The following is a 19,029-nucleotide window of genomic DNA, read 5'->3' as shown; positions in this document are numbered from 1 at the left end:
GGCCGCCCACTCCGGATATTGCCAGCTTCCTTTGTTCACGAGCGCCAACACACTGATAACAAAGACATGGCAAAAGTTACTATATTACAATTAAATTTCATATTTAACATACCTGTGATTTTCTCTCTATGCATGCTTTCTTTGGTCGGAGGAATAAAACATTGCAGTTTTGGAGATTTTGATGTTAACGATGTTAATTTGATTTAAAAGTGTAGTGATTCTATAGGAAATTTCCTTTTGGCTTTCCCGTGCCATAATTTATTATTCGAATTGCCTTACTGTCTTAAATAAAAGAAAAATTGAAATGCCATAATCAGAAGTTTCCGTAGCAAAACTTGAAAAAAAAAACCGATATCCGCTAATTACTCCGAGTAACTTTTTCCCATCGCCATGCCCAAGGGGCTATCACAGCGCTTACTTAGAAATGCGTTCCCAAACACATTTCGGATGTGATTTAAATTACGAAGGCCGTGATCCAGTCCAGAAACTTAGCCACGTCGGCGTATATGATGTACTGGTTCTTACAGCAAAGCTTATGGTTAGATTCCGGATCCGGGGACACTACGGCGGGCAGGGCCGCTGACACGGTGCCACGCAGCATCCAGCGATTGTTCCGGCGGATGAAAAGACCGGCCCCCGATATACCGGTGTAGATGCTGGCACCACTCTGATGCGTATCTCGTTCCTCCGTCTGGATGGCGGCGCAAAATGTCCGGTTTGAGGATAGGCTGCGAAAGTGGGCATTGGCCCGAAAGCATTCGGCATTGCCTACAATGGGAGCCTTTACTACCTTGGGTGCACTGGCATCGGAGGACTTCTTGCCCGGCAGCCCCGCCAACAGCTTCTGATCTTGCGTCCTGTTCGATCTGTCAAAACTCCAGCCGATGACGATGCCCCGCTCGCCCACAATATACTCAGTTTTGCTGGAACCAGACCACAGGCAAGCGGGCCGAATAAAGGTGTTAAATCTGCGGGGAAGTGATTGAATAATGTTAATATGTCAATGTAAAACATGTTGTGCATTAACATTAAGCATTGGACCCACCGAACTTCGTCCTTGAGTATAATCACCGCGATATCTGCATCGTAGCTGCTCAGCTGACTGTTGAAATCGGGATGAATGTAAATGCCATCGACGGGGGCCGCCAGAGATCCCTCCTCGTTCCAGTTCTTTAAATTGTGACGGCCCAGAAAGACGAGCACCTCGTTGGATGTGTAGCGCTTGTTGAACAACTTGAAGCAGTGCGCCGAGCTGATTACCACGCGTCCAGAGACCAGCGATCCACCGCACTGAAAGTCCAGGGAAGTCAGGTTGTTCACATAGATGGCCGCTAGCCAAGGCCACGATCCCCTGGTGATCGACGGCAGGCTACCAGCGCTTTCGCCTTCTATCGCTTCTGCTTCCGATTCGTCCTCAAACTGATGCTCAAGGCCATCATCCTCATCGTCATCGAGAAAAACTGGCGATGTGATGCCATCGGAGCTCTTTGGATCCCCGATTTCGCCATGAAGAGGTTCCGTCCTTTGGGACAAGTGAAAGTCCAGATCCCTGTCGATGCGTCCGCAAATCTCCTTGGGCGCCTGGGCAAAGGGTTTTCTACAAAAGCGAACATTAAGTAAGGAATGAATGCCACGATCGTGTGTGTGTTTTAACCGACCAAAATCCGGATGCATACTTCTTGAACTGGATGTGCGGCGCACTCGGTGGCTTCTCGTCCGTTTTTCGCACCTCCTCCTCCTCGTCGGGATCCAGCAGCAGGGAGCTCTTCTTATCCGGTATAAAGGACAACTTCCTGATGTGCTCCAACTGGATTTGGGTCATGAAGATGCTGTGCTCTGTGGTGCGGGCAAACAAATCGTGGGTTAAATCGCATGCTACCCAACTTGCGTGGATACGCACCGCCGGATCCGAAGCAGATCACATGATTGTTGGCCGACATGAGGAGCAGCTTGGGCGGGAAGTGATGCTTGGGAAAGCGGATCTTGTACAGCACCGGGGCATTGTGGGTAAACTTGCCGCGTGTAAGTAGCTCGATTTCGCCCAGATAGTTCTGTGCGTACTAATGGGATTAGCTAATACCTGAATGGAACTACTCCACTTACCGTTGTGGGCTTGCCCCGCATCGAGAGCGTCACTCGGATGTGGAGCGGCTGGTGGCCATCCGGACTGCGCACGGCCATCAGGCCGAACCATTCGCTGCCGTCGAAGCGGTACTGAAACACCTTGGGGCACGGACTGATCGGCATTCCCTGGGCGACCGCCTTGGACACGTGCTCGATGCAGAGGATCAGGATGGCCGCCAGGTGCAGCCTCATCGTTAATGTCTGGGAATGCCCGGAAGAAAATGCTTTTCACTCACAACAAACGTAAACAATGCGGTGATCCCGGTTGAAGCTTTGACAGTCCGGGAACGCTGTGTGCATTTTATCCGCCAGTGGAGTTGCCAGACCAAGGAAATGTCCCCTGTTTATCAAAATGAGAGAAATGCCCACGAAGGGGATTTCATCCTTTAAATTCTCAGTTCCGTTCAAGTTTAAATTTTAAAAAGTTAACAAATAAAGTCTGGAAACATGCAGTCGATTAAAAATCGTGTTCGCAAGTATTTAGCATATACATTATTCTAGCTTTATAAATCCAGTGATAAAGTGATATTTTTATAAATTCAAAGTTTATTGTTTTCTATTTTAATTAAAGTAGGACTAGCAAGGCATTTGGTATTTTATATGAATATTTACAAAGAGATCGTTTGATATGATGATCAAGCTCCGAATTGCAGAGCCGCATTTATTTGAAATCGTCTGGGTTATTAGGAAAACTCATCCTCCTCGCCATAGCCCCATTCATCCTCGTTCTCCTCGTTGCCGAAGAATCGCTCCAGATCCTGCTCGGCCTCCGCCGGAACGGTGTCGGCGGTGAGCAGCTGGTCCTGATCCTCCGGACAGCCGTGGCAGCGACTCTCGTTGATGCCGTAGTTGAGACAATTCTCGCCGACGCACTCGCAGCATCCGTCGTGGAACCAGCGATAGCTACTGGCGCCCATGCTCTCGCACTGCTGCCGGCACTTGTTCGCCCGGATGCACGAGTTCACATAGATGACGGTGCATAGGGTGACGCTTGCGGAGCCAGCATTTCCATTACCATTTCCATTTCCGTTTCCGGCATCACCGCCAGTGCCGCCTTGAACGCGCTGCTTGAAGCCGGCTCGCATGGAGAACCGTATGGTGGACCATCCCTCGTCATCCTCGGCGGTTAGGGTATCGAACAGCTCGGGCACTCCCTCGATGTCCCCGATTTCCGATCGTGGTGTCAACGAGGGCAGGGCATCCGTGTGCTTGGGACACATGTCCAGACATCCGCAGCACTCGATGTATAGTTCGCCAAGGCAATTCAGGCAGTCCTTGCAGCAGTGGCAGTCATTCAACTTGCACTGGCAGCTCTGGGTGATTAGGCACTTGGACACCACCGATCCGCAGACCACCTCGTTGCATCCATCATCGTTGGCCAACGATGACCGCGGAGCCATTCCAATGAGAAGGATGACGGAGTAGCACAACAATTGCATTCTGGTCGAGATCTCGTGGCCTTATGATACATTATGCATGATTGCGGCATGCCTTTATATATTTAGATATATTAGTATCCAGATGGACAGGTAGCGAGCTGATCCTTACCACAATCCACTAATCCCCGAATTTCAAAATCAGGTAGTGGCCCACAACAGCCGGGCTGGTCATTTAAAACCATTTAGGAGCAACTCCCCCTATAAAATAGTCAAAAATAAGGGATGATCATCCCGAACTACCAACACTTTTAAGTCAGTTCTAGGACTTTAGCACTTCAAACAATACCTGTATTGTTGACTAATATTAACCGCCATAAAATAAGCCAATTAGGTAACATAAATAAAGTCCACTGGTTGGGTTGATGCAAGAACGCAGATTGGTAAACCTACATATATCTTAACCGCAATCAGGTATTATTTGTTCCATGGACTTAACCGATATACATTTATATTTGCTGAATTTTTTTTGTAAGAAACAACTTTTGGCAAAAATGCTATATTTACAAATTGCAAAAAATCCAAAAAAAAATGTAAATTCCCAAATTTATTTATTTGCATCATCCAAAATCTATCATCAAAATTTGCAAAAAATTTAAAAAAATTAAAATTCCCAAATTCGAATACAAATCGATTGGGATTTAAATAACGAGCTCAACGGGGTATGACATTCCACATTTGGGCCATTATTTCGAGTGTTCTGACCAAAATACTGATTTTTTGTTTACAAAAAATCTGGGAATCGATTTCTGTTAAAAATGCAATATTTCCGAATGGTTTTTTCTGTATAACTTGGCTAAAAATGGTCACACAGCTAAGGTAATTACAGTTTTTTGCTCCTAATTACCAATACTAATCATCCCTATCACTTTTTGTCCGAGTTGGGAAAATCAATTTTTTGGTCAATTTTCGCATTTTTTGTAAGGGGTACCATCATCAAAATTTGCAAAAAATTGAAAAAAATTAAAATTCCCAAATTCGAATACAAATCGATTGGGATTTAAATAATGAGCACAACGGGGTATGACATTCCACATTTGGGCCATTATTTCGAGTGTTCTACCCAAAATACTGATTTTTTGTTTACAAAAAATCTGGGAATCGATTTCTGTTAAAAATGCAATATTTCCGAATGGTTTTTTCTGTATAACTTGGCTAAAAATGAGGTAATTACAGTTTTTTGCTCCTAATTACCAATACTAATCATCCCTATCACTTTTTGTCCGAGTTGGGAAAATCAATTTTTTGGTCAATTTTCGCATTTTTTGTAAGGGGTACCATCATCAAAATTTGCAAAAAATTGAAAAAAATTAAAATTCCCAAATTCGAATACAAATCGATTGGGATTTAAATAACGAGCTCAACGGGGTATGACATTCCACATTTGGGCCATTATTTCGAGTGTTCTGACCAAAATACTAATTTTTTGTTTACAAAAAATCTGGGAATCGATTTCTGTTAAAAATGCAATATTTCCGAATGGTTTTTTCTGTATACCTTGGCTAAAAATGGTCACACAGCTTATTATTTTTCTACATTACTTGGCTAAAAAAGTCGGCCAATGGCCATTCCATACCTGTACATTATATGCGTGTTATAGTTCAGACACTGATGATAAGGATACCCTGTTAAACTATTTGTAAAATTCGCAAGATCTTGTTGCCATTCCTCGCCATTTCGTCGTTGATTGGGTGCGCCGCCACTTAATTAAAAGTATCTTCGGAGACTTATTCTCGTTCATATCAATCCCTATCACTATCACTCGAGGTGTACACAGAGAACACGGCCGATATCTTTACGGCTCTAATGTAATTGGGATTTGGCCGACGGTGTTTGCCAGCTGACGTAAGCAGCTAAATATTTTCATTTTCTTATCAGTTTTGCTTTTGTTTAGCTGTAGAGACATTTATTTATATATCTAGAGCCGAGGAATAAGGTACATTGTATGTATATGCTTTATTGGAAACACACACACTCTTGCCCGTCGGTTATTTACAGTATTCGTTAAATAATAGCAACTAGTGACACAATATTTCCAACAAATCGTAATAAAGTATAATACAAATTAGATGTAGGCAAAAAAAAAGTGGTATAAAGTAATGGATATGGTAGATATGCATATGCATATGCATATGGAAAACCGCTGCACGTCCGATTTTTTGTACTCTCCTTGTTGATTTCCTCCCAAAATCATCGAGCATATTGCACAAAAGTAGTATCGAGAATTCTTGATCAGTTGCCGAACTTGATGGACTTTTCCGCCTGATGGGAAGAGCCGTGGTTGAAGCTGGCGCTGCTCCGATTGCTGCCGTTCTTCAGGATGCCATTGGAAGCGGGCTCTCCGTTCGTTTTGCGCAGTGCACTTCCGGTTTGCGTGTCCCGCTTCCCCGTCGTCCGCTGATCCCCATACTCCCCTATGGTCACTGTGCCCAGTCGCAGGGTTCGCCTCTGCTGCTGGCTCGCGGCCACATCCCGTCCAGCAGCCGCTGCGCTTCCTGGCGGAGATCTCAGCTGCACGGCATCGTAGTCGGGCTGGGGCGTGGCTGGTGGTCGGAATCCGCCCACACTGATGCTGGCACTGCGCATGGGCGACATGGGCTGCTTGACCTTGGCCACACTGCCGTTGCCCAGCCCAGTTCCATTTCCATTTCCGCTTCCACCGCCACTTCCGCTTCCGTTCGCCACTCCGTTTCCGGTCATCAGCTTGAGCTGCTGGGGCGGCACCTGCTTTGGCTGGGGATTGGCGAACTGTGGTGGCTGCAAAACGGTTACGAAATCATTTAGCTGCGATGGCTTTTAAGTTTTGGATGGAGAAATGCCGCCAGGCCTGGCCAAAAATCTAGGCAACATTTATAGCCACCAAAGGCGAACCACCACAGAAAAAGTAGGAGATTTTGAAAATTTGAGTTTCGAGCTTAGTGGGAGGTAGTTTTATTGATAGCTGCAAGGCTGGACTAATCTTAGGTCTTAGGTCTTCTGGCCTTTTGGGTGGCAACTCGGACACGGATCATTCGCTTACCGGTGGCGGCAGTTCCGGCGACCCACTGCCATTCGCCGGACTGACTCCGTTCTGGGGCTGCAGGCGACTGCTGTTGCTGAAGTTGCCCGTGTTGGAGTTGCTGCTGCTCCTGCTGCTGCTGAAGCCATTGCTGCTGATACTATTCCGATAACAGCTCTCATCCGGCATAATCGAGGTGCGTTTCAGCGTTTCACCGCGCTCCTGCAAAGGAAAAAACGAAATAGCAGGGGATGAACCCAGGTTAGCAGTGGATCAGCAAAGTGCCTGCTGTGCCCTAAAACTACCTGGTAGGTGGACATGGTCACCAGAGGACGACCCATGCTGACTGGTCGCATGGTGGGCATGCCACCTGACCCCTCCCCGCCACCCGCTCCACCGCTTTTCACGCGCAGCAAACTCATTTTCCGGCCGTAATGTGATCTTTCCACCAGCGCACTCTTGCCAAGACTGGACAACTTCGGCGGCGCAGTTTGGTTCATCGTTCATCGTTCACCGTTCACCGTTCAACGTTCTACGGTCGGCGTCTCGTCGATTAGATAAAGCCATTGAGGGGTAGTCACTGAACAGTCAGCTCCAAAATACACCCATTCACAACACCTGTTTACTCTTGGCCATTTGTTTGCCCGATTTTGTTGTGGTTTCTCTAACCTGCGCTCTCTCCGCCCGTGAGTCATCCGCCCAACTTGGGCCCAAATTGGCCAGGAGTGGCGTCTACCCATGTCCGCTGAAGAGGCACTGATAACAACTGGAGTGTCATTGGCAAACGTAGGTATTTGATTGATTTTCGCGGAACTGCAAGCTCTAATTGCCTTTTAAATGAATACCAACATGCACATTTGTAGGAACTCCACTAGAAATATCATCATCAACACTCAATACGACGGATATATACGACTTAAGCAATAGCTAATTATGGCCAAATTCGACCAACAGTTGGGTGCACCAACCATTTGGCCAATGATCGTCGCAATCAGGGCCACATACTAGTTCAGCTCGGTTATATGGCCAATGCAATCTGGAGAGTCTGTTGTCGCGGCGCTTATCGATTTGGCCGATAAGATGCAATCGCTGAGTGGGGAACCCCCACCCCCATTATTACTCATTATAATGGAGCCCCTACCCCTGCATTCAAATGATAGTGCCACGAGTGGCCAGCTACTTGGGTTGCCGCTCGGTTGGGTAATAGCGGCAATCAACGATGGCCTGGGAACGGGTGTCTTGTGTTGGGGGATTCGAGGGGCTGCCAGCCACGACAAGTGCAGTCTGTGGAGCTGGCTCTCTTGACCTTTGCGAGTAGCCGACTAGCCGAATCAGTGGATCTGCGATGTGACTGCTGCGTCTCGGATGTTGCTCACCTTGTGCTCGCTCTCGTGGAACCCGTTCCTGAACATTCGCTGGTGCGCCCGCTTGAATTCGTCCATCAGCGCCGTGTGCTGATCTCCGCCAGCTCCACTGGAACCACCTGACCCACCTGCTCCTCCAGCGCCTGCCAAATTGCTAGTGCGTTCGCTGCCCTGCAGTGTTGCAGCCACGCCAGCAACATTCGCCCGCTGGCGATGGGACACTTGGCCGCTGGAGCCGCGGTGCCCTCCATTTGCAACTCCATTTCCATTGTGGCTCGTCGGCTGACGATCCACGTTTCCATTTCCACTCACATCCCGATCGCGATCTCGATTGCTGCGCTGCTGCTGCTGCTGCTGCTTCTGCAATGATTCCAATTAGTTGCTGGTGGGGCAATCTTTCATTGTGCACTTCAAATAAAAAAGGGGTCACTTCAGCACGATATTTTGAAGATATTCAAAAGCAAGTGGGATATAAAATTACTTGATATAAAACTAAAATATATTTTTGTCGGGTTTTCTAGAAGTACTTTTACCTCTTTGCGCTTCTTGAGCTCCTCGGTTATGGCACTGGAGAGACTGCTGCCCACGGAGCCACTGGCACTGGCTCCTTCATGCATGGCCGGCGGCGGTGGAGCAGGAGCTGCGCTGACTCCACCTGATCCTGATCCTGATCCAGCGGATCCAGCAGATCCGCCTGCTAAGCCGATGCCGGATACGGAGGAACTAACCGGCCTCAGCTGGCTGCGCTTCATGGTGGTTGAATTGCGGGTTGGATGCGATTGGGACTGCTGACTGCGGCCGGAAGTTCCGCTGGCCGAAGAGCCGGAACCGGAACCGGAAACGGAACCCGAAACGGAACTGCCACCGGAACTGGCTATATATGTGTTGTTTATGGAAGTCCCATTCTCCGTCAGCTTTATGATGGTCTTGTTCATCTGCTTGTGCACCTCGACGCCCTGCGCCCAATTTGGACCACCTGCGCCGGGTGCCGAGCTCAAGCCACCTCCTGCTCCACCTGCGCCGGCACCGGACTCCTCCCTGACCGCCGTCAATCGCTTGGACTTGGCGTCCGCCCAACAAGGACTCTGATCCCCCGTCACCGAGCTGGCAGAGCTATTGTAGCCACTGGATTCACCCGGAAAGAGGTCGCAGCCGGCCGCCGTGCGCACCACCATGTCCAGTTTGCTGCTGCTCTTCATCACGGCCACCGCCTCGCTGAAGAGGACGTCCGAGAAGTCGATGCTGTTGACGCTGAGGATCTGGTCGCCCGGCCGTAAGCCCGCCTCCCGGGCCACACTGCGCTCCTTAGTGAACTGCACAAAGATGCCCGGCTTCCACTCGGGACCCTTGCAAATCCCCAGTCCTAGCTTCGTCCTGGGCGCCACATGGAGCACCACACTGATGTCCCGGCTGGCACCGCGTCTTTCGCCCTTGAAGGAACTCTCCGAGGGAGTGCCGCTCACGCTGGGCAACTTAACCACGCTCCACGATAGGCGTTCCTCCGGCAGGCTAAGAAGTTCAGCATGAGTATATTCCAACTTGGCATTGTCTAAAGGTCTGTTGCACTTACTCCCTCACTGGCAGCATGCCCACACCACGCACTTTCAGGGTCACCCGATCCTGGCCGGCCACCAGTTGGATGAACTCCTTGTGCACGGCATCGTCCAGGCGAAAGCCATTGATCCGCAAGATCTGGTCGCCAATCTGCGGGAGAAAGCACTGCGTAAGTGGAAGACCTTGCCCTGCAATCCCTCACGTAGTGCTACGTGATCGGAATTTTCGGTTGAACCGCGGGTGCGGTGCCCCAGTGACTGGGTGACATGGTGACCCACTACTCACCCGCAGACCCTTCAGCTGTGCCTCGCCGCCGTGCTCCACATGGGACACAAAGAATCCGGTGCCATGTTCCCGTCCGCCGCGCACCGTGAATCCGTAGGTGCTGCCCCTCTCCGGTCCGCCGACCAGGAGTCGCCTCTGATGCGGCCTCACCAGGCGCAGAACGCGGAGGCGGGAGCTCGCCGGAATGGCGCACCACGAGGAGGCCGCCGTGGTCGTCAGGGTCATCACATCGCTGGACGCCGAGCTGGTCGTCGATCCCTGGATGCTGCTGCTGCAGTCCGTCGAGGCCGAGTTGGTCAGCGATGCGGATGTGGCTATCAAAGCCGAGGCTGCTGTCAACGCCATCATGTTGCGGATTGTCCTCACAGGCAGCTGCAGCAAAGGAAAGCCAAATTGAATATGTGGATTGTTATTTATTTATAAAAATAAAATGTTACAATAATGTTAAGAAAACTGAGGGGCTAATGAGTCCAAAGGCCTCAGTTGCATTCTAAAACCTTATGCACATCACTCAGAAAACGAACTTGAAGAGTTGCCAAAAAGCGAATTAAGTGGACTCCGTGCGAAAGTTGAAGAAAGTGGGGAGTGTCTTCCCCTCCTCACAAACAAAAAACAAAAAACGAAACCGATTCGCGACGTGAACAGCCTGACAAGTAATGAACGCAGTGGAGGCAGCAGACACAACCAGTATGAATGCTTCTTGGTGGATACAAATAAAGTGGGCAAAACTTGAACTTGCAATCGAAAATTTTCCGAATTGGGTCACACGCATCGGCAGAGGCGGCGCTGCCGGTGGCTGGGCTACACTGAGAAAAATTCCGGGCCGCTGCAAGGCGGTAGTAAGATCAAATAAAACTAAAAGTTTTATGATATTATAATATGATAATACTATGATTATTATATAAAATATAATATGATTTTATATGATATTATAATATGATATAATATGATAATATAATATGATAATAATAATTATATTCAGTAATATAAATTAAGGAGTTGTATCCATTAAAAGGAAGAGAAGCAAGGATCGTTTGTATTTAGCTTAAAGATATTTGTTTGGGAACGTGCAAGCTAATGGGAGCACAGAGGGGCACCCGGCTTTTCGCCCGGTGTAGAATTGGTGCTGGTGGTGCCTGCTTTCACGCACCACTGCCAGCTGGTGGAGCTGGGGAGCTGGGGAGCTGGTGAGTTGGTAAGCCAGAGATCTGAGGCGATTTACATTCACTGCCGCCGCCGTCGCATAATTTCACTTTTTCACGTAATTCTACGCTTCACTTGCAGCTCGAAGAGCAGCAACAACAAAGAGCGCGAAGGAAACTGGGGAAAATTATAGAAATTTATTATTGAAATTATGCGGCTGCCCGCGGGCCTTGCACTATGCACTTCGATTTGGGGCGAATCAGCTATTTGTTGGCTGCCCGGCTGCCGCATAAATCATTTACTTTGCCAAAAGTTCAACTCACTTACCAGCGAACCGAAGACAATGTACCGTGGAAAGGGAAAAGAAGGGGAAAGGCGCTGGATGCCGAGATGTGAACCCAAGTTGCCTCAGTTACCCACTTACTGAGCCACTGACGCAAGTGGCAATTACTTGGATCAAAACATTTATAATTGCCCGCCGCCTAATGGTGAAATATGAATCGGAATTTTGAATTGCAATCCGAATGGGAAAGATATAAATCATTCGATAATCGGCAGCTCGTTGGCTATGGGAAAGATTATGGCGGCGGAAAAGTGTGTCGAGTGGATGATAATTGCACTATATAGAATTGGGTTATGTGAGTTGCCGAAGAAGTAGTGATTGATTTAATGGGTATGCTCAAAAGTTTAAATAACTGACCGATTACTCAGCGCGCTGTGTATGTTATTATCAACTATTATCCAAATTGTGTCATCAAAACTAAACGATTTCGCCAATCAGTATTGCTGTCATCTGGATAAATTGTTTAAGATGAAAAGTTACGTGATTCCAAAACCAATTGTGTCATCGATGTTCGATTAATAACTGAAAGCTGCGGCTGTTAATTAAAAACTCCAGGGGTCATTATTTCACTTTCTCAGTGAAATATGCATAACAAAAACCAATCGTACTACTTCAAATTGAATTGACAGACAAGCATTGATTTAAAAAATGCTGCATTCAACGCACATCCGCTGGCAATTTGACATCCCAGCCATTCCGCCGATTAGCGACAATTATCGGTGGTTAAGTTCAGACCCAGACCCAAATACCTGGGCTTTTATCTCGATAATGGAGGAGTTTCCCGAGCTGCCAGACAAAGATCTCGCTTGGCGATGTCGATGAAAAGCGGCAGCATGCAACTTGCAACATGCAACTAGCAGACGGCAGCTGCACCACTCCCTTTTCCTTTCGACAGTTAATGACAATAGAAAGAGCGACATAATAATAACAATGATAATGATAATCTGTTTCTGTGGCCGCCACGAATTATTTGGCAGTTACAATTAAGTTTCGACAAACAACTGCAGCAGCGGCAAGAAAGTGGCAGCCAAAACAAAAGCGAAGAGGCCAACGTCTCTGACGGCCTTTCACCTGTTGAATGTCGAAAAAGCAACTGCCTCACCGCGCAATCCCCCGCTTGACCCCCTCTTGACCCCTGCAATTAGTTCTAATGAGTTGCTGCTGCTGCTGCTGCTGCTGCTGCTGCTGCTGCGGCATCTACAACTTCCTGTCACGCCTCAGATTTCCCCCCGCTTTTACTGCTTTTCCCGCCACCGTGTTGACACTTTCCGTTCGGTTTCCGTTTGGCAATTGCTCAGCTTTGGCTCAGACTTTAATTGAAAAAGCAAAAAAGTACAACAAAATAAAACACGAGGGGTAAATACAAAGCGAGAAAGAAATAAAAATAACAAGCCTTGACCACTGGCTGATTTTTATTTCCATACGAATTTCATGCTTGGCAATTCCTCGGAAATGTGCGAAGAAATTTTCTCGGCCACGCTGACAACAAAAAGTAAAAATCTGTTTTTATCGCCTTGTTTTTTGGTTGCGTCTTCTTGGGCAGCTGAAATGTAGTAATTATTTGTGGACATGACTTTCTCTGCACATATGCATGCGCACATGGTATAGTTTCAGTTGTCCAGCATCCCGTTGGGCATTTTCCACATGGACTTTTAGTGCCCTGCCTTTATTTTTGATGCTTTTCATGTTTTTCATTATCTTTATTTTTTACCCCCCACCCCCCTCACGTAGCACTGCGGTGTGTGTTCTCCGCATTACATGTGCGTGACAAGCGCGTTAAGTGCTTTCCCATTCGTTGGACTCGCATTAACAACGGTTCTCTTTAAACTGATAATCACGCCCGAGTTTTGTTTCTGTTCTTTGATTGCAGCTCGCAATTTCACTCGAAAATGTGGAGTACATCACCATCGTACGTCCATTTCGTTAGCCCTGAGTCACGATCGAGGGAAAGTCGTAAAGGAGCGCTGATCGATCGAGTTCTATTCAACGCGTATTGAATGATTTATAGCCCCATTCGCCCAAGTGCGTTGGGATAATAGCCCGTTTACACGCAAGATCTCATCAATTGGTCAAGGTCTGGGTAATGCCTGGCCATAATCAGTTTTAAATACAGTACAAATATTTTAGGGAATTCACTAAGGCAGCTTATTAGTTACGGATTTCACCACCTGCACACTGCAATTAAGTTGTGTGAAATCTTCATCGTAAATTATCTGAAGTCAAGGGCGATTGACAAACGCTTGGTGTTCAGTGGGCTAATCTTTCAATCAGCGCTTTCTTATAGAGGGAGACATCCACGCCAGCCATCCAACTCCATGAATGCCGCCGCGTTGGATCTTCAAACTGAGTTATCTCGCGTTCGTTGCCTAAGTCTTTTGATTGAGAGATTGCAGCAACGAGCGAAAGACGGGCTGTTGCTCTGCTTTGCCTCGCCTGTAATTATGAGTACATTGGGCATGATTTAATTGCCCACAACACAAAATGGAAATATTTGCACGTATGCATGCGGCATTTCTCCATATTTTCACATTTGAATAGGCAGGAGCAGCAGCTGCTGAGCGAAATTACAATAAATAAAAGAGAAATTTCTGTCGAATTTGTCGTCCGTCGGACACACACGTGTGCGCTTGGATTGCATGCATCCAGCATGTGGCATGTTGGTAGTGTTGCTGCAACTGCAGCTCCAACTGCATCTGCTGCTGCTGATGATGCGCACCTGCGCCCAGGCTTTTACTTCCGCCGCGGCAATCAGGCAAACGCACGACTGACAACGTGACAAATTGTCGATAATCTAAGCAGCATCCTCACCAGCTGCCGTCCGCCGAGGCATTTTTCTGGTGAAAACTCCGCTTGGCAAGGCTTATCGCCAAATTTGCAAGCAATGTCAAACGTGGGTTATGCCACCGAGGAGGATGCGCCATGGCCATAATCGTGATGCAGCGCCTCAGCAACTCCATAAATACCGAATGCGGCTGTCGTGCGCAAGGAAGCCAATGGCAACTTGCAACTGGGGACCAGCACCCAGCATCCAGCAACTTGCAACCCGGCAAGTTGCTGGCTGGGAATCTGCTCCTTCGTCTGGAGAAAGCGCCTTGTGCACTTTTACTCCGTCTCATTTTAATTGCAGAACATTAACAGCGATGTGTGGGGGTTAAAGGAAGGTGACTGCGCCTGCGCCTGCGCCTGTATCGCCTGCTTTCACCTTCAGCCAATTAGGTGCAGCTTATGCAACAGCCGAAAAGGATTGCTTCACACAACGGACACAAGAGGCAGGGGCAAGCCTGGAGCAAACTATGCCATGCTACTGTTAGAATAAACAATTCAGAAACAGTTTCCGCCTTGGAAACTCAAAGCACATATTATATTATATTTGTGGCCATAAATCGATTGAGTTAAGACGCTTTGCGTGTGTGGCAATGGGACAAAGCCAAAGAGCTGGGTGAAACCCGCGGCTGGCAAAACAATTTTAATTTTGCGCTTCAAATCATTTGGAGTTTGATTGCGTGCAAGATGAGCTTGCCACCGCTGCCTGCCGCTCATTTGCCTGATTGCGTCAGCTGGAAATTGGCAGTCACAGCAACTCCAGCAACTCCAGCAACACCAGCAACACCAGCAACATTCCCGCCCAGCAGCTGCACAATGGGCAAATGACAGCATTGCGGCTGTTTACTCTTGCTGCCCACTGTATTTTTTGGCGGCGAAATGCAACAGCAGCAACACTGGAAACTCTAGAAACACCGCAGACGGACGACTGGCTGCAACATCATCGGTGGCAAGCTGCAACAATCGCATCATCAAGCGATGCCGTTGCTGCTATTGAACTTTTGCTATTTGCCCAAGATTCCCACACACCTGCTGCAGCATTGAGTTGTTGTTGCTGCTGTTGCAGCTGCGACTTTGGCTGCTGCTGCTGCTGCCACCCACTTGCAGCGTGTGAAACGTTGAACAACTTTTTGTCCAAGGCGTGACACGAAACTTTGTTTCAAGTACGTTTGCCGTGTGTAGCGCCCTGCAGCAAAATGATGGGTGCCGCTAAAAAGCCAAGAAAATAATGATGAAAAAACCGAGGGTGTTGCAAAAGGGGTAAATGACCGCTGGTGGCGGCAAAAATTGAATTGTTTTGCATAAATTGATGTTTCACCGTAGCCGTTTTCGGTTTCGGTTTCAGTTGCAATTGTGTCTGTTTGCATTCGAGGGTGTTGCTTTTAATTGAAGTGCCATGCTGTCCGTTCCCACTCAACTACACTGTTAAAAAAAACCAGCTAAGGTCGCCACACACAACAGGAAAATATTTTTCCCAGTGCAAGTGTGTTTGATTTCCTAATACATTTGCATCGCCAACCAGTTGAAAAGAGACCGAACTATTTCCCATTTGACTTTGTTCATTTACCTTATGAATATGACAAAATGAAGCTGACAATGGGTAGCTGATATGCTGATATTATTGTTGTTTTCTTCCCCCCACCCTGTGTACCCCTTACCGCAATCCCTTTTCTGTCCAAGTTGCCCACGCGAAGCAGCTGCCCAAATTCAACGAAGGCGAAGGAGATTCAGCTGCAGTTGGAGACGGGGGCAGGAGATGGAGATTGGAGATGGAGCCACAGCTGGCGGCCCAGCTGCCACTTCTAGGTATTTTTCCGTGGGCGCAGGAGAGGATTGGCGGCGCAGCAAACTGGATTGGATGGGCGCGGCTTGGTCGAAGCCATCTGCAGATCATCACCTTCTTGCCACAGCGAAAGTTGCAGCGAAATCTGGCCGGGGAATTCTAGAGCGGCACAGCCAGTCATGCCCATTGCTACCCTGTACCTCCGGGGGATTAACCCATAAACACCATCTTAATGGCACTCTTTCTGAGACCCTCTTCTATCTACTAAAAGTGTAATTATCCACTCAAGGAAGGCAACCCACTGTTAGAACGTTGAGAATTTCCGTTTGTCTATGTTAATTTCTATAAAATATCCTCAGCTAACTTGCTATTATGATAGTAATTGCTTTAGAAGAACATAACTAAAGAATTTGTACCAGTATGACTCGGAAAAATCATGGGAAACTCTAATTACCGCAGCAAAAACGAAACAGTAAGCAAACGTTTACTTTTCGCTAATTTAGCAACGGCGGCTAGTGGGTTAAGTTGGCTAAAAGGCTTATCCTATGCCACAAATGCCAGTCTTGGTAGATTCGGCAGACTCGGCAGACCTGGTGGAAAGCCCAACCAGTCCGAGAGTCGCCGCCAAATGTCCGTCCTTCTGCTTGTCCGCCAAGTCCGCCTGGCAAAAATGCCATCTGAGGCTAACTGGGCGGCGAGGCGAACTGGTTGCCCAGGCCGTTTGGTGCACCGAAAATATTTGGGAATGGTTTCATGGTGTTCTTCAAATTAAAATAATATACGAGTAAAAAGTTTGGGGATATCGTAATAAGATAAAGTACGTCTAATTAAACATGTATCTCAAGGATGCAATACTTTGGCTATACCTCTGGAAAATGATCCCTATTATGTAACCATTACTGGACCACTGAAGGGTTTCCATCTAGCAGGAAGAATGGTAAGCATGTGAAGTACTTCTATCGCGCTATATGTGGTTCATGGCTGGTTCCGAAGGATTTTCTCCGCGTGTGGTGCAGCTGGTGGTGCGGTGGCTTGAATTACAAAAGGAGCTGAGCCGAGCGGAGCCGGGTTTCAAGTTAGCCTGGGCAGCCGAAGGCAGCGGCGGCAACCGTTTTTGCCTCATTGCTTTTTATTATAATTTCAATTTTGTGTATCTATGAGATACGCGCAACGTGAATTGGCATTTTCCATTTGGCAATTTGCATGTGCAATGCAATGCGGGCTCCAAGATCTGCAGAAATCCAGAGATCCAATGACTCCCAGATCCCTGCGAAGCAGTTCGGGTAATTAAAGAGCCATTAACGCCCCATCATCATGGGAATGGATTGCAAATGCTGATGCTGATGACGATGATGACGATGATGACGAGTATCCGCGATGACGCGGTGGCGTTGGTGGCGTTGTCCAGGAAATGCAATTAACCGATTGGCCCACAAGCCGCGCTCATTCGAAAGTCGCCGTTTTGTGGGACTCTGCTGTTTGTTGCTTTGTTGTTAACTATTTGCTGTTTGTTGTACGAGCCAAAGTGTGCCTGTTATTGTTATTGCCATGGCTTCAACCCACCGCCGGCCCATTGGCCAGGTGCTCACCAGGTGAGTGCCCGTCCGCGGCTCGAGTGTCCAAATTGCTGGCGGGGATTGCATAAGCGGCCCAGCCAAGATGCAATGATCAATCAGGCGGCCCAATCAGTTAGCCAGTCCATCAATCATAACGAGGCCCTCACTCGCTGGCTCATTTTCAAGGAAACCGCTGCTGCGTAATCGATTCTACGGGCGGTCTTCGAGAATCTCGTTTATCAGCCGCGATCCGCACTCTTGGCACACATTTTCCACTGACTATAGTTTTCCAGTCCCCCATAAGCCCAAGTACAGCTTTTCACATCAATTTACCACGTGGGATTTCCAATGCCTCGAAACCAATGCAAAGCACTCATAAAAATCCTTTAGTATGGAGAGATCATTTCAGCATATATTATGTAAATACCTTATTTTACTTCTGGTTTTAAAAAGCACAAATATAATTATAAGTGGAAGATACGCATCTTTAGCCGTATATTTTATTTGGGTCTGGGCGTTGATAGATTCGTGACTTATTTCGGCAGTGAGAACTTTCTTATTTTCATTTCTCGAGATCTTCTCCATGAACTTCAAAGTTTTTAGAGCAAATCTAACACGAAGATACAGCAATAACCAGGGCAACAATAACAAACAGTTGAAGGCCGACAATTAGCGCGTTATTTATTAATATCTGAAAATTGTGTCGCCCGTTAAGCGGTTTACAGATGGCGGCTACCAAGACGACAATATAATGGCAACAATAAAAGCCAGGCCAAGGCATTAAGTTACATGTTCAAACACATACTGTGGAGATGAGTGCACAGAAAGATTGGGAAAAATAGTCAAAAGCAGTATGGGATACAAGATACAAGCTATTTGTTGATATCCAAAATCGTGTCAGTTGATTCATCGTTTAACAGCCTTTGACTAGCATTTATTTTAGAATTCGCCAACTTATTTTCCCTGTGTACTTCATGGTGGTGCAATTTGCGTAGTTTATTTATTATTTTATTTTTTACCTCATTTGCGGTGCGGGCGTCCCGAGAAGAAGAAAAAGAAGCGCCTGAAGAATTCTCCGCACGAAGACTAGCAATTAGAGCGCGGCAGCAACAACAACAGCAAGCACTCGCGCACACGCTCGCAGAATTCTTGCTGAATCTGGGATCTCGAAATCGCAAGCAAAAACAAAAGGCAAAAAGCAAAAAAAAAAAGCGGCGGAAAAGCAAAGAGTCGCGCTGCACTTTACACTTTTGTGGCTTGAAGCGCTCAGGTGAGACAGGTGCAGCGTTTATTTTGCCCGCCAGCACTTTCCGCACTTTTTTCTGACCCCAAAGTCGAACTAATGCACTCAAAAAAAATCGAAAAACCACACGCGCTAATATATATTGATATGTATATTTTTCAAGCCGGCAGCGTTGACGATATATTCTTTGATTCGGAATATTTCAAACTCGAAATAGAGTTGTTATCTATTTAGGCGACCAGGTTTTCCGCTGTGACGACGTGAATCCCGCGAGAAGCGACGACAAATTGAAGCGGTAAATAAATTGGAGCCGTCGTCAAAGTGACCGCGCAACTGGAAAAGCTTAAGATACCAAAAAAGCTGTAGGCAAACCAGTT

The 19,029-nt window shown here is 47.3% G+C and overlaps 3 protein-coding genes across 7 annotated transcripts; all 3 read right to left on the bottom strand.

Annotated features, from left to right (window-relative positions):
- Positions 1 to 220: 220 nt before the first annotated feature.
- Positions 221 to 2,412, bottom strand: LOC6551175 (serine protease gd). Of its 2 annotated transcripts, none has more exons than XM_026982963.1 (5): positions 2,104 to 2,412; positions 1,901 to 2,060; positions 1,677 to 1,836; positions 1,046 to 1,597; positions 221 to 968 (listed from the first exon to the last, which is right to left on the bottom strand). In XM_026982963.1, the coding sequence occupies exons 1-5, from the start codon at positions 2,314 to 2,316 to the stop codon at positions 455 to 457; spliced, it is 1,599 nt and encodes a 532-aa protein (XP_026838764.1). In that variant the 5' UTR covers positions 2,317 to 2,412; the 3' UTR covers positions 221 to 454. The 2 variants fall into 2 exon arrangements, with proteins under 2 accessions (XP_026838764.1, XP_001977050.1); XM_001977014.3 differs by having other exon boundaries at positions 1,901 to 2,051.
- A 339-nt stretch (positions 2,413 to 2,751) lies between these two features.
- LOC6551174 (protein twisted gastrulation) lies at positions 2,752 to 3,596 on the bottom strand. Its single transcript, XM_001977013.3, has one exon. It carries the CDS (start codon positions 3,561 to 3,563, stop codon positions 2,808 to 2,810), a length of 756 nt encoding a protein of 251 aa, XP_001977049.1. The 5' UTR covers positions 3,564 to 3,596; the 3' UTR covers positions 2,752 to 2,807.
- Positions 3,597 to 5,497: 1,901 nt separating this feature from the next.
- Positions 5,498 to 18,936, bottom strand: LOC6551173 (cell wall protein AWA1). Of its 4 annotated transcripts, XM_026982997.1 has the most exons (8): positions 18,429 to 18,936; positions 9,762 to 10,133; positions 9,493 to 9,626; positions 8,456 to 9,431; positions 7,935 to 8,282; positions 6,864 to 7,034; positions 6,580 to 6,780; positions 5,498 to 6,317 (listed from the first exon to the last, which is right to left on the bottom strand). In XM_026982997.1, the coding sequence occupies exons 2-8, from the start codon at positions 10,107 to 10,109 to the stop codon at positions 5,793 to 5,795; spliced, it is 2,703 nt and encodes a 900-aa protein (XP_026838798.1). In that variant the 5' UTR covers positions 10,110 to 10,133; positions 18,429 to 18,936; the 3' UTR covers positions 5,498 to 5,792. The 4 variants fall into 4 exon arrangements, with proteins under 4 accessions (XP_026838798.1, XP_026838795.1, XP_026838797.1 ...); XM_026982994.1 differs by lacking the exon at positions 6,864 to 7,034; XM_026982996.1 differs by lacking the exons at positions 6,864 to 7,034; positions 18,429 to 18,936 and adding an exon at positions 16,720 to 16,737.
- Between the last annotated feature and the right edge of the window lie 93 nt (positions 18,937 to 19,029).

Source organism: Drosophila erecta, unplaced genomic scaffold (genome assembly GCF_003286155.1).
Source record: "Drosophila erecta strain 14021-0224.00,06,07 unplaced genomic scaffold, DereRS2 tig00000279-arrow-arrow-pilon, whole genome shotgun sequence".
NCBI classification, from domain to species: Eukaryota; Metazoa; Arthropoda; class Insecta; order Diptera; family Drosophilidae; genus Drosophila; species Drosophila erecta.
The sequence above is the reverse complement of the archived record's forward strand: the minus strand, read 5'-3'. Positions and strand labels throughout refer to the sequence as shown.